Source organism: Dermacentor albipictus, chromosome 2 (genome assembly GCF_038994185.2).
Source record: "Dermacentor albipictus isolate Rhodes 1998 colony chromosome 2, USDA_Dalb.pri_finalv2, whole genome shotgun sequence".
Lineage (NCBI taxonomy): Eukaryota > Metazoa > Arthropoda > Arachnida > Ixodida > Ixodidae > Dermacentor > Dermacentor albipictus.
In genome coordinates this window covers 206335120-206350409 of record NC_091822.1, presented here as the reverse complement: position 1 = coordinate 206350409, position 15290 = coordinate 206335120, and the positions used below count along the sequence as shown (strand labels likewise).

Sequence of the window (15290 nt, the reverse complement as noted above, 5' to 3'; positions counted from 1 at the left end):
CTCTCTCTCTCGCGCGATAGCAGGCTGACGCTACCGAAGCAGCGTGCAACCAACGGTTCAACCCAGTTTGAAGATGGCACCGACAAAGCGCAAAGCTGTGTCGCTTGACACGAAGATGGATATGTTGCAGGACTCTCGATGCGGCTTCAAGGTGAGCGCCCTTGTGAAGAAGTATGAGCTCGCCCAGTTAACGATATCAACCATCTTGAAAACTGGGAGCATCGCGATTGTGAAGGCAGGAGCTATCAGGGGCCATGCTGATCAGCGGAAAAGGGTTAGAGACCCTTTGTAAGCCGATGTTGAAGAGGCGCTGCACCAGTGGTTCATCACCAATCGCTTCAAAAAGGCAGGTTTTGTGCATAAGGACAAACTTCCCCGACCCACTGAGACCAACACGGTGGAAGCCATTGACATAACCGAGCTCTGGGAGCTCGTTCCTACTGGTGACGCAGGTGGTGCGTCGAAGGAGGAGTTTTTGACTGCAGACAGTGCTGCCTCGTTCTGCGATGAGGTCACCGACAAGGCCATCCCCGAAGATGTGCTGCCTCGACAGACGGCAAAGTTGTGCAACGGTGGCGACGGCAGCAGCGACAGTGACAGCGAGATTGACAGTGGCTCCTGGACCCTGACTTCGATGTCCACGCAAAGTGCACTGTCGTCGATCGACTCCTTAATTGATTTTATGCATGCTAAAGGATTGCTGCCAGTGTTCGTGCAGCAGCTTGAATCCATGCACACCGCGATTGTGAAGCTGAAGCTGCCGCAAAAGCAAGTGCAGATTTTGGACTATTTCGGCATGCCTAACCCTTGACACGGTCATTGGCGCTAGAAATAAAGTTCGTTTTTCACGGCCTACTTTCTACATTATCTATTCTTTAGAGGAAGTAGCGAATTCGAAGCTGCAAAGGTATGTTCCACATTTTTTTTTAATAACTGCAGTCCAGATATAGCGATTATCGGTTATAACGATCATATTTTTCGTCTTTCTTGATATCGTTATAAGTGCACTGCACTGTATACAATTGCCGATGGATTTCTTGGACTCCAAAAATTTTGACTTGATGGAGATTCTGCACTTCATAAATGCAATGTCAGGGCTGCCATGGAGCTAACGTATTCTCGCAGCCGATTTTTCAGACAAATTTAGGTTCCAACCTTCGATTTTCTGGACTAAATTGCTCGTTCTGAGCCCCGCTGCCCGATTGTGGGGCCAGTCATGTTGGATTTTCCACTGGCTTGGCCACACTTGGCTTCCAATGGCCCACATTATAGCCTCCAACATTGGGAGATACACGCTTTCAATAGAGAGCGCATGACATGTGTCGGAGGCCATGCTCGGTCTTCTTTGGTTGACAAAATACTGCAGGGCTTGGCACTTTTTTTCTTTCTTTTTTCGGTCACCACTATCGTCATAATCACTTAATGCGAGATTCATTCTTTTTTTAAAGTTTCCTGTGGTATTTGCACGTGGTGTGTCTTGAAGACATCGCATTTTTGTGTGTGTGCGGCTTCGCATTTGTAGGATTGCCGCCACCTCGTGTGTTTTCGTGAGAACCAAGTGATGCAAAAAAACGTGCCTCATTTCTTCACTCTCCATGGCAATCTCAGGCAACAGAGATTGCCAACGCGATGTGGCTCTTGTTGTCAGACTGCATACAGAAAATCACCCTTGTACAAATTCAAGCAAATCTGATTGCCTCCAAGCACAGTATGAGGAACGGTATTATATTTTAAAGCCACTTTAAGCATAATAACTGTTATTTTTTTGGGTTGAACAAGTTTTTCGGGCTGTTCGATTGTTTGGACTATTTTCTGGTCCCCGTGAGGTCCGGAATATCTGTCGGGGACTATTTCAGATTTATATACCCTCGGTACTTATGGTAAAAATAGCAAATTATTATTTTCATTCATGTTCCTTGAAGTGCTTCTTCGAAGTTTCACATAATAATTCTGAAAATTGTCTGAGCAATTTCTGCTTCTATACATGCATCCAAAGCACTGGTGAATATGCTAATTTACTGCAACGCAGTATTCGTTGTGGCTGCTGCGTCTTCAAATAAAATGTTAAAACATAAAAGAACCTAAAATGAGCACATTTTTAGTGGTAATGCAGGAGTTAAAAAACCAGCCACCATTGTGCAACGCATATGAGACCCTTGCCCATTTTCCTTGGTAAAAATTGGGTGTGAATTACATTTTGACTTTGTTTAGGAGTTTTAACGTCATTTCTTGGTTTGTTTTCTGCTTTGGAAGCAGAAAGGGTATGCATATTTCATTCGGGACAAATACTGGCAGATTAATTCGTGTGTTTTGCTGTTTTGTCTGCATCATGTTTAATGTGATCCATCATATAGTTAGGTAAAATATTGTTGGTCCCGTCAAGGTTGAATTAACGAAAGCAGTCTGCACTAGCTGATATAGGAACTTTCTAGCAATAATCGTTGGAGGGTTTAGGAATTGTCATAAGCTATGACCGCAGTGGCTCATTGTCGTGTCCTCATGGCAGCAGTGAACTCCTGGTACATGGATGAACATGGATTAAGCGTGGATGCAGAGACTCTCTCATGAGGCAGTGCACAAAGTGAAACAGTTCATGCGAACCTGTTGTTGGGAAGGGAAAGGCGGCAGAGGAAAGGCCAAGAAGCTCCATAGCAGATTACATGCCTTTATGAATATTTTTTGCAAGTGACACTGCACATAAATGTGCACCATCTATTGCTAACATGACTTTGCATTTTGGGTGTAATTGCATTTCTTGTTTTTTCCTTAAGGAGGCCTTGAAGCATTCTTTGTAATATCGTAGTGCTGCGATTGAAGATAATGTTATGACGACATAATTTTTGTGGCTTGGGCCATAAAATAGTGTAACTGAAAATGTGGCTGTTGCAGCTGGTGCTGCATGTGGTGTCAGTAAAAGTTAGTTGCGAGTCTGATGCATTGCTTTCTACTCAGTAAAGTTTGTTTCCAATAAATTGTGCAGTGGTTGGTCTCGTCATTGTGTTTTATTCCACTTGTGCAGAACTATGTGGATCATGATGCGCCGAGAGAAGCGTGATCGGCGACACTTCAAGCGCATGCGGTTTCCCCCCTTCGATGATGAAGAGCCTCCGCTGGATTATGCAGACAATGTGCTGGATGTGGAACCCCTGGAGGCCATCCAGATGGACCTGGACAATGATGAGGATTCGCCTGTCTGCAAATGGTTCTATGACCATAAGCCCCTTGCAGAGACCAAGTGAGTACTCGGCTTTCTACTGACTGGTGCCAATTTAAGGTTTTATAGAGAAGTTAATGAACATGTTCAACAGTATCTCCTTGGAGACATAAAGTCTGTTTCTTTCAAATAGTCTGAATACAGTTTTCTGATTCATTTAGTTCGAGGGCTAGATCACCCTTTGCCACCACACGTCACTCAATTTCATTCTGCTCCGTGGGGGAAGCGAGGATCAAATCGCAAAACAAGAGGCTTTTGGAAACCACTTGTTTCGGAATCTGTGATGCCTAAATTATACTGTCATCATCAGCCTGGCTACGCCCACTGCAGGGCAAAGGCCTCTCCCATACTTCTCCAACTACCCCGGTAATGTACTTATTGTGACCCTGCAAACTTCTTAATCTCATCCGCCCATCTAACTTGCTGCCGCCCCCTGCTACGCTTCCCTTCCCTTGGAATCCAGTCCGTAACCCTAATGACCATCGGTTATCTTCCCTCCTCATTACATGTCCTGCCTATGCCCATTTCTTTTTCTTGATTTCAACTAACATGTCATTAAATCACGTTTGTTCCTTCGCCCAATCTGTTGTTTTCTTGTCCCTTAATGTTACACCCATCATTCTTCCCATAGCTTGTTGCGTCGTCCTCAATTTAAGGGGGGACATGGCTCTTTGCGGCGAAAAAATCGCGAAAAAAATCGATTTTTTGAAAATGAGATTTTTGATATCTACAGCTAATATTCCTTTAATTCACTAAGTTTCGAATATCAGGGAAGAGTATTTCGTCCGCAATATCAATTTATAACATCACTGTGAGCTGAATTCCGCGCAAAAACAGCCCTTTTTATCGCGGCGCGTAGCTCTTTTTCTATGCGCGCGATCGCAGCCATCTTGGTATCGTCGGAAAGAGGAGCCTTCCTTCTTTAATTTCCCGCCAAAAGTGACTTCGTCGGTTCGCCAGTGACGTTGAAATCCGGGGACAAAAAGAAGTCCGAACGCGCGATCCGATTCGTTGACTAGCACACGTGACCAAAAACGCGTGCTGTGGTTGGCTGCGCGAGGTTCTCGTCGTCTGCTCCACTCCGCAGGCGACACGACGGTGTGCCTCGTTGTTCTCAGTCGTACGTTTGTGACAAGTGCGGAACAATGTCCAATCCACCGGGGAAGTTCGCCACGAGGAACAAGTTCGGCAAAAAGAAGAAGCGAACAACTTATAACTTTCAGAAGCGCTCTGTTCCTTCGGAAAACATCGAGAATAGCCCACCGCCAACCGCAAATGTTGCCCAAGCCGTGGACGACGCCGAAGTAGGCCTAGCCAGCTCACCAGTGAGTGAAGTTGTTACGGACAGCTGCCGCGTTCGGCATGACACTGCAATGTTGCAACATGCGGATTTGCTGCAGAGGGATATGAATGCCAAAAGAAAACTTCAAGTCCTTGCTTCAACGCCAGCAACAAAACGGAAGTTGGATTCCCTCACTCACGCCGACGACGTTGCGGCCGCACCAGTCGATGTGGAGGTAGGCTTCGCTATCGTTTGTTTGGACGCCGTGAACGAACTGATGTCGTTTGTGAAGTGCAAGGTGTGCGGCGGTAGCGTCACAGTAGGCAAACGCGAATGAGAATATGGCCTTGCCATAAAGGTTGTTATCGCGTGTGCGTGTTGCGGTGATATCGCGTCGGCGTGGAGCTCGCCCCGTGTGAATGGTAACCAGAAGTGCAACACGTTTGCTGTGAACGTTCTTGCCGTGCGCGCGATACAAGCCACCGGAAATCGGCAAACTGCGCTGAACGATATTTTTGCCACAATGAACATCTCCCACCGTGGTCTTCATACGAAAACGTGGCAGCGGTATGTGAAAAGGAAGTTGGCACCCACGGCGACACTTGCTGCCGAAAAGCAGATGGCACTGTGCGCGCAATTGGTTCGGCAACTGTATGACGAATTGGAGCTTGGAAATCTGGGAAATATTGCCGTGTCATACGAAGGTTCCTGGATGACGCGCGGCCACTCGTCTCGCTTGGTGTAGGCGCCGTCATACAGCTGTTTACGGGGCTAGTCATCGACTATGTGGTGCTCAGCAACTTCTGCGCTGGTTGTGAGCGAGGGCCAAAGGATAATGATCTGAGTTATAAAGCTTGGAAGGAGAGCCATGCCTGTCAGAAAAACACCTCCATGAAGGCCGGCGAAATGGAAGTTGAAGCTGCCCTCATCCTTTTCCAAAGGTCACTGCAACGGCATAATCTGAAGTACACCACCCTACTCTCAGACGGTGACAGTCGCGCTTTCCTTGCGCTGCAGGAAGCCAGAGTGTATGGATACATTTCAGTGGAAAAGGAAGACTACAAACCACGTACAGAAACGTATGGGCACAAGCTTGCGAAACCTTATCGCAAAGCATAAGGGACCTGGATTGGAGGAGAGCCGTGGTGGTAAAGGCAAACTAACTAACAACTTAGTCACGAAGCTGACACGATATTATGGCTGGGCCCTGAAGACTCACAAGGGTGATGTGCAAGGAATGAAAAGGGCTGTGATGGCAACTTATCACCACACAACATCAAATGGCTTGATATCGGACCACAGCTACTGTCCACCAGGACCAAGCTCGTGGTGCCGGCAAAATGCAGCAAGCGCTAAGGGTGAGGCAGCCCCTAAGCACTGCTACAGTTTGCCTCCTCATGTCTGTGAAGCCCTGTTGCCCATTTATGAGCGCCTGTCTGATGAAAAGCTCCTTGAGCGGTGCCTACGGGGCAGTACTCAGAACAGCAATGAGTCTCTCCACTCCCTGATATGGGCACTGGGTCCAAAGGAACAGCATGCTTCACTGTTCACCGTGCAAGCCGCAGTAGCTGAGGCAGTCATGAAATTCAATGCTGGCTGTGAGACGACCTCTGCAGCAATATTGAAAGAGCTGCACCTCAACCCTGGTATACCCAGCATGAAACGCATGGTGGAGAAGGACCGCCGTCGAGCAGTTGCATCTGCAAAAAAGCGCAAGACCACTACGGACATGCAGAATTCTTCCAGGAAACGCCATTTGGGTGGCCGTAGTCAAAGTGACTACATTCCTGGTGGCTTTTATCTACTTTCACTGCGAAATAGTGCACAATTTTTTCTGCACTTTTGATTAAAAGTGACCACTTCTTTTTTCTTGTTTTCTCAAAACACAGATTTTTTACTTGCTGATTTGCAGCAACCATATCTCTGCCTTCAAGGCAGGTAGAGGCATAATTTTTGTTGTGGCTCGTAGCTGAGTGTACAAAGCACACAGGGGTAGGAACAGATTTTGGAATTTATGCTTTAAAATTTTTCAGTTCTGCTTTAGATCAGACAATAGGGCACCCACAATTGGAACAGTGAAGATTGAATTGCTATAAAATTACTAATATTTAATATATCAAAAAAGTATTCCTACCACTGTGTTTCTTATGTTTTCTAGTACCTAGGCGTGTGTCAATATGAATTTTTGTAGCGCAGTTTTTTTTCTATTGTTTCCGCAAATGATGGACAATGAATTTCATTTATCTTCAGAACTAAATGGCCTATTGGAAAAATAATTACATATTTGAAATCAGAACAAAAACCCTAACAAGACTGGAAAGTTTCATTAATATTGATGGAAAAAGATGATGAACATTAATTTAATAGCAGTGTCCCCCCTTAAAGGGACACTAAAGGTTACTATTAAGTCAACGTGGACTGTTGAAATACCATCACAGAAACCTCGAAACGCTTGTTTCGTGCCAAGGAGAGACTTATTTTAAGAGAAAATGCGTTCTGAAGCGTCCGCGTACCTCTAGCGCAGTTCAAATCGCCCGCCCTCCGATCGAGGAGTACTGACATCATGGTCTCATAGTGACGTTGTGCCATCGTTGAGTACAACGGCGTCCGCAGACGGTGCTACGGCTTTTCTGCGCAAAACGCAAATGCGTGGCCAGAAACAGAGCCAAGACAGAGCCGACAGCAGAGCGAAAGCGGGAGTATGGTGGCTAGCGGAAGGAGAAACGAATTACGTCTTACGGCACACGGAGAGTCCGTTTTCGTTAAACTATAGGCTGCGGCGAGCTCGCAGCGTGGTCGGCGAGAAGTGACGAGCCTTTTCGCACTCGCAACTGGGCATAAAAAAGTGCGAATCGACATAAAACTCGGCCTAGAAACGTGCTTCGCCACAGCCGACCCAGATGTCGTTTCCCGCACCACCACCAGGCGCCGCTACTATACCTCAAGCTCCAGCGCAAGACGCCCATAAGCTGGTACTTCATTCTATGACGCAAACTTCGACGCTCGTCGCAATGGACCCTGACACCGACAGATTGGCTCGCGATGGTGGGCTCAACTTCAGCGATTTGAGCACCGACGAGCGCGACCTGCTGCTGAGGGCTCGCACTGCCGGCGTCGTTGCGTACTACGATGGCGGCCTCGACACCGGCTCTCCGGAGCGGGAAAGCAACGAGGGCTTCCCACGACATCACATGGACGTGGCATTCTCGCTGCTTGTTCCAAATGAAAGTTTCGCGAGCCAGCAGAACCCTCACAGCACGACGCGATAACGAAAGTACTGAAACTCCAAAGCGTGCGCGGCACAGAGTCGTGCGCGCAGAGTCGAGCGAAAACGAAACCTTTCGACCACCCATACTACTGAAGGGTAACATCAAAATCTTATTTTTTGTTAGAATCGAGTAGACGTAGACAAGTAGCATTTTCTTCCGTCTTATAATCGAATGAAATGATATTTTTAATACGAGTAGTTGAGTATTAGTAACATAAATTACGGGGAGACCTTTCGTCATCGGTTTAGTACCGGAATGTCGCTGGGGGGTCTCAAATCGTGTCATGCATTTACCTCAATTTCTCGGTTACTAAAACTCTGTTCGCGATTATATTGACGCCTTAGACGTTCTAGAACATTGCTCTACCAATTTAACTTGACTTTCTGGTAACCTTTAGTGTCCCTTTAATGCAATTTTCAGTCTAGACTCATAGCAAATGCATTAGTAGAACTACAAAATTTCATGCAGTTATGTTCACTGGTTTTCAAGTTAAAGCAATATGTCAGAATGGTGCACATGGTTTTCTTATTCCAGGCCTGGAGAATTTTCAATAGGGCCTGAAACTGTGAAATTCGCTATGATGATTCCCATATGGATACCTTGGGGCAAGACAAAATCCTTTCTTTAAATTTCCTTGCTGAAAAATTTTAGCAGACCACCGAATTTAGTGTTCGTGATTAAGATTTTATCAATCAAAGTTTGATTATATATCACAAATAACAGACACAATATATAAAAAAATGGGCTCGTCTTGCCCTCAGAAATTTATTCAGATACACAATAAAATAAAAAAACTTTGGGAATCTGATGAGTGGTTACAAAAATATGGCCGAAACAAGCAGCCTCACCAACCAAAAAAGTCATCTTGAGAAAATAAGCTTTGATAGTTTTAAGCGCATATATTGGTCTAAAATGACCCTGCAGCGTACTAGAGATGTCCTTAGGCACTCTCTTCTTTTTCCGCCTTTCCACCTTCTCTTGTGATTGCTTCTTGGCCTTATTCAAGTGCAAAGTATCTTTCTTGGCTGCCCGTTGAATGGCCAGGTGGCCAGGTGTTGGCCCCACTGATGAACTCTTGGGTGGCCCTGTGGAAGCCACTATTATACCTTAAAACTGCCTCATGCAGTGCCGTCTCCACAGCAACCAGCGACGCATGCTGCTCTTTGGGCATCAGGGACCACAGCACGGAGTGAAATGATTGTGATGCTTTCTGCACCTTTGCTCCCAGGCAGCGTTGCAGAAGAGAAGCCTGTGAGAGGTGCTCATACTGTAGCGGTGGTGCTCGTACTGTAGCGGTGCTTCTGCAACATAGCCTGGAAGATATTACCGATGCTTCGGAGGTGGCACACCATTACTCTTGCTGGTGTTATGACGACACCACGAGTCTGCACCCTCAGGGCACAAGTCGTGGTGAGGATCCTCGTCCGTCGATGTCACGTGGTGGTACGATGCCATCACTGCATGCTGCATTGCAGCCACATCGTTGGAATTGCTCCTTAGGGCCCAGCCATATTAGTCAGTCAACTTTTCGATGAGGGCCTTTGTCAGCCTGCCCTTCCCTCCTAAAGCCTTGTCACTTTTCTGTACAAGGTTGCGCGGTGCTGTCTCCATCCTCTTCTGGACGTGGTTCAGGCATACCTTTTTCGAAATGGGGTCCAGTCCATAAACATTTTCTTGCACAAGGGCAGAGAATGTGGCACTATCTCCGTCAGACACAAGCGTTGTGCAACGGAGGTTGAGCTTTGGCACCGAGCGTGACAGAAGGATGACAGCTGCCTCAACCTCCATCCTCCCAGACTGAGTCAGTGTTTTTCTGGCACACATGATCCTCCTGCCAGCTTGCGTAGCCTGGGTCTCCTGGCTTTGGTCCTACTTGGAAACCAAGGCACTGGTTCGATAAAACAATGGCATCCAAGATGAGGCCCGTATGATATTCAATTATTGCACCAACTTCAATTTCGGACTTGTGGCCACGCTTGTGCCATGTTCTGTCAAAGTGTTCTGTGATATCTCTGCTGAAATATGGATCCATTTCCATGTAGGTGGTTTTCACAGCAGAATCAGATTCTGCATAAACTTGTCTATGCACTGTGTCTACAGTTCCCTGAATTTCTTCAAGTGCTTCTGAAAAGTCTTATGATGCAAGCCACGATCGGACATGTTCATCGCTGCCCAAAAGTCATCGAGATCTGTTTGTCCCTTCCCTATCTGTTTCGTTGCCACAATGGCTCTTATATTCACGTCAATGGCCATTGAGTCACTATGACGAGCAGAACTCCACGAGCTTGCAACTACTCCACAATGTAAACATAGCAGCTCAAGCTTTGTTGCAAGTCCAAGTTGGTTGCCTCCTTGAACCTTCATCCCAGTCGCGAAGCATCGCTGACACGGTCTCGGGTAGCAGGTCGCCTAGAGCATCGATTTGCACAAGGGGATATTTTTCGCCTTCACTTGTAGCGGTGGCAGCTTCAGGGTTGCGCTCCATTGCTTGAAATTTTCGCTCCGTCGCTGACATAGTGCCAAGTCCCCGTCGCACAGCAGCACGTTTTTTATCCGCCGCCTCCTTCTCCTCACACGTCAGGAAACATGTTTTGAAGTGCACAGTGGACAATGCGATTGCACTGTCCGAGGCAGATGAAAGAGAGCATGTGGACGTCGCGGTTGATCAGCACAAGACACCAGGCACACTCGTCACGGCAAATTCTTCCGCCAGTGGAGCAGGAGTCACGCTGCTAGAAGCGTCTATGCAACCACGCTCTTGCGTAGATGAAGCAGAAGCTGCTGCACAGGAACCATTGGTGAGATTGTCAGCGGCAAGCTTCGAAATGCGGCTGAGCTTCACAGTATGCTTCCTTGCACTGAACGCGTGTAGCGTCTTGAGTTTCTTTGGGTGCATTGTGGCCGACCACACAACTATCGGCAGGCTAAATGCAACAACTTTCTCGTAAAGACGGTTGAAAATCGTCTCATACAAGTGGTAGAAACTTCAAGAATACGCGAACGACTGCAAAGATAGACGATAGCAAGCGGAACACACAAGGGGCGCCGATGATGGAGGACCTGAAGCAGACGACGGCCAGATGCATTATGCAGGAGACCACTACGTCATCGCATGCAGCAGCCAATGGGAGTCGTGGGCTCCCCCGCGTCCTTGAGGAGTGCACGCTTCGCCCAATCTCAGCATCGCGTCTCAGCCGCAGGAAACTTGAAAGCTCTCGTGAGCCCTCCAATCCTGAGTGATTTATGCCTCTCCTGTGCTGCCGCCTCCGCCGCAAGTGGCAGGGGAAAAAAAAGCACAAGAATGCACGAACAAAACACCAAAAATGGCAGTGCTTGGTGGGGGAGCGGTGGAGAAATGGCGTTCGCACCAAGTAGGGGTATTTTGAGCGCTTGCTCGCTGCTCGAGGGCTGCCCCGGCTCGTTATACATGTTACAGTGAAACCTCGTTAAACCGTAGTCGGCTGGAGCTCGGAAAAAGTACGTACTAAACGGTAGTACTGTTTAAGCGAAATAGCATGAGATGGCCCACTTACCTGTCGAAAACGGAACTCAGAGAGAGTGCGATAAAAGGGGAAAAAACATGCAGTATTTATTCACTTCGCGGGACGTAAGTGTTATTTTCATTTGATGTCGCGGCGGCCTAGCACGACGACAGCGGCCTCAAACTTACTGAAGCTGCGTGCCAGCTTCTCAGCCAGCCCCCCTCCTCTCGGCAAACACTCGCACGGCAGATTCCTCGTTGGCGTTACGTATTCTCCGTGCACGCGCGCAGTAGTGCTGCATAAGTCTCGGGGCGCCTTTTTCATTGCCGGGTGCCGGAGTTCGGAAAACTTTTCGTTTGGAATAGTTACGTTATCGCGCCCCTGTTCTCCTTGCGACGATCGCATTCACGAGGCTGACGTAACGCGCAGCTTCTGCCACTGTCGGGCCTGAATAGCCCGTGCTGTCGCTTTCCGTGTCGTCCTCATCACTGTCGCTAGTTGACACTTCGGGAACAACAGCGGCAACGATGGTGAAAAGTCAAACCTCGTAGCCGACATATCTTTACGCGGTCGCAGCAGCGCTGCCGAGCAACTTCGCATTCCAAATGCCACACACTGTAGTCAACAGCAGATCCATGTCGCGGGCCAGCGCCGACTTCTTCGTGTCACGTTCGGTAACACGGACGATGTCTAATTTTTCTTCTATGCTGAGCACCCGGCGTCTTTTTTATCCTAGCTTCGGCATGACGCGAGTCCTCGCTTGCACGACGCCACAACGCTCTCTGGCACGGCGTCCATGCGGCGTCGAAATGATGTTGATGTTGATGCGGCTTCACGTGCAAACGCACAGGGCGCTGGGAGGCCGTTGTACCGATCTCTGAGGCTTGTTGTTCTGCCGGGCCGCCCGATGGAGACGACGCACCGCCGTGTTTGCGCGACGAAAAGTGGAAACGCTACGTTTTAACCGACGCGTACGCAATAAGCTGGTACGGTTTATGCGGATACAAAATACATTATGTTCAATGGCCGCTGAGTCGGGGAATTGACTTTACTACTTTTAAACCGAAACTACTGTTTAAGCGGGTACGGTTTAACGAGGTTTTACTGTATTTGAAATAGTTTCGCGATGAATGAAATTGAACATTGATATTTACAGAAATGGTAGTTTATAAGACATACTGCGCGAATGTGTGGTTTTCCAAAAATAGACTTTTTCGTGATTTTTCGGTTTTCAAAGGCTGCGTTCCCCCTTAAAGCTATTTTAGTTTTGTAGGTTCCGGCATCATTTCTACCGACACACAACACAAAACACTGGAAACTAGCCTAAGGCAGCTCCGCCAGAAAAGAAACTTATCTCGAATGTAGGCTGAACAAAAAATGTGAGGACCACGTTTGCAAAATGAAAATTTATTGAATATGAACATGCTAAGCCTATTCCACGTCATCGTCGCTACTGCGGTCTGGTAAATGCCACCCTTGTTGTGGCGCACGCAAAAGGCGCCTCCCAGTGCCCTCCTCCAATGACGGATGTTTTTCTCATCGATGCAGAAGTCCCGCTTGGCTTGAACATTTGACGATGCCTCTGCGGCTAGCACAACTTTTTGTTTGAAAGCGGCACTATAGTGGCATCGCCTGTTCGGTGCCATTATGATAACACATGCCGCACACCGACATGACGCAGGTCAAAATGCCAGGCTAAAAGTAGGTGTTTTTAACGGGAGATGACATGTGATCAACACATTCACTGTCCCCAAAGCTCTGTCGAGACAGGCGCTGCCACTAAAGGTGTGCACATGTTAGCTGTAGGGTTATCTGGCAAAGGACAATTTTAGGTTTGAAATAATGAGTATGGCCCCATAATAATGCATGGGTGTCAGCCAGGACATTCGTTCGGGAGCAACTTAACCAAAAAGTTAAATTAACTGCAGTTGAAATAATGGAAGTCTACTGCAATGAGCTTTTACTCTATATCAGTGTTCGCTATGATAAAGTTCAACTGTACCAGGCTAATTCATGTAGTTTTCTCAATTGTGATTATGAACATGTCTCCTTATTGCCCATTTCCAGGCACATGAATGGCGTGACATACCGGCACTGGAACCTGACGCTGCCCCAGATGGCAACACTGTACCGTCTGGCCAACCAGTTGCTCACTGACTTGGTGGATGACAACTACTTCTACCTGTTTGACCTCAAATCGTTTTTCACGGCCAAGGCTCTCAACATGTCAATCCCAGGAGGACCTAAGTTTGAGCCCCTCATCAAGGACATGAACCCAGCGTGAGACACCAGCACTGGCTTTTCTCATACAATCTGCCCTTATCATTTTCTGTGCTGCCCTCTGCTGCACACTGCTGGAAACGTTTTGGTGGGGTTATGGGGTTTTCATCCTGGTGATTTGTGTGCGGGCGCCAATGTTCAGTGTGCATTGGATTGCAATTCTCCAGGGTAGCATGTTCTTCCAGGGAGCTACATGGCCCTCACTGACTACTGCGTGAGAAGCTGCATTCCTGCATGTGCAGCTCGCTTTTAACGTGATTAGCATTCTCATACCCCTGTCACACAAGTGCACTTTGAGCGAGCGCACTTCGCCGCTAGGGTCATTCGCAGGTTGGAACACTTAGTCACACTTGCAGCAGAGTACACTCGTCAGTGTGTTCAGGGAACACTCTTTGCGGCGGCGAAGTGGGCAGCCTTGTTAGCAATGAGTAAAAAAAAAAAGAAGCAATATTTAAAGCAGTCAGGAGTAATTTTTAAAAACATATAAAATATATTAGCAACGTTACAAGGTAATAAAATGTGCCACGCTGAAAAAAATAAACATTAAAAAACTAACTCTCGCTCTCAGGCTCTTTACGGCCATGCTCCCAATGGCCATCGCCACCAATTTGAGAGAACACTTTTCTTTCTCGTGTAGCAGTGCACCACCGCAATGACAGGCAGCTCGCTGAAGTGCCCTTTAGTTTGCCCGTGTAAAAATCGATCTTTTTTGCGATTTTCGCGATCTGATCCCAGCGTCCCCCCTTAAGTTGCATCCAGGTTTAACTATATAGTCATCGAAAGTGCGTGAAGCATTCTAATAAGAATGCTTCACGCCCTACGCACTGATAAATTAATTTTTTTCGGGCACTTTTAGTGCGTTTTCAGTCAAACCATTTTGATACAATGTAGATTAGGCATTGCGGATAACGAAACGCATCGTTGGCAAAAATCGATCTTTTTTGCGATTTTCGCGATCTGATCCCCGTGTCCCCCCTTAAGGGGGTACACGGGTGTTACAGGCCAAAAAATTGTGAAAAAATCCATATTTTGAAAACAGTATTTTCAGAATTTCCAACTATTATTGTACCACTTCGCCAAAGTTTGCACATTCTAAATCAACATTTTAGCCGTAATGTAAACTTTTGGCACCAGTGTGGGCTAAATATGAGCCATAGTTTCTGTGAAAAAGCACTTTTTCCTCAGCGCATGATGGCTCCCGCAGTCGTTTGGTCATGCCGACCCATATATTGTTTGAAAGAGCAGTCCCTTGTCTTCATTTTCCCGCCACCACCAGCTCTGTCCGCACATTGGCAGTGAACATATTCCGCCTCACAAAGAAGGCCCAATGTGTGCTGTAATTGGTTGACAAAGGCACGTGACCCGCAGCTAGCGACACCATTGGCTAGACTGGCGTCGTCTACATCATTCCGCGGCCGCTCCGCACACACCGTGCGTGCCAGCAAGGTTTCCCATGCTGACAGCGATGCCGACCTCGACTCGGAGGTTCGTTACGAAGTTTAAATAAAAAAAATAAATAAATAAAGGAAGAGGAAGTTGGCATATAACGTCGAGAAACGACACTCCGCCGCACCGCTTCCCAATGACATCGATAAGGCGTTTATAGTCTGACATTAACGGCACACAGGGGAGCGTCACTCAACGTGGGGTGCGTTGGAGTCCGTTGGCCGCGTCCAGTTATGCTGGCTGCATCGGTATGTTGAACTATTGGTCTAACGATAGATGCTGTTGTTCTCTCCACCATGACGTAACGTGTGCGCGCA

At 47.4% G+C, this 15290-nt stretch overlaps 1 protein-coding gene across 1 annotated transcript in view; it reads left to right on the top strand.

Moving 5' to 3' along the window:
- The window catches only part of Prp8 (pre-mRNA processing factor 8), a 397724-nt gene that overhangs the window by 49272 nt on the left and 333162 nt on the right, over window positions 1–15290 (top strand). Inside the window, exons 5-6 of the mRNA XM_065433711.2 lie at window positions 3020–3235; window positions 13315–13527. Of these exons, the coding sequence (XP_065289783.1) occupies window positions 3020–3235; window positions 13315–13527 (429 nt within the window). The remainder of the gene's footprint in view (window positions 1–3019; window positions 3236–13314; window positions 13528–15290) is intronic.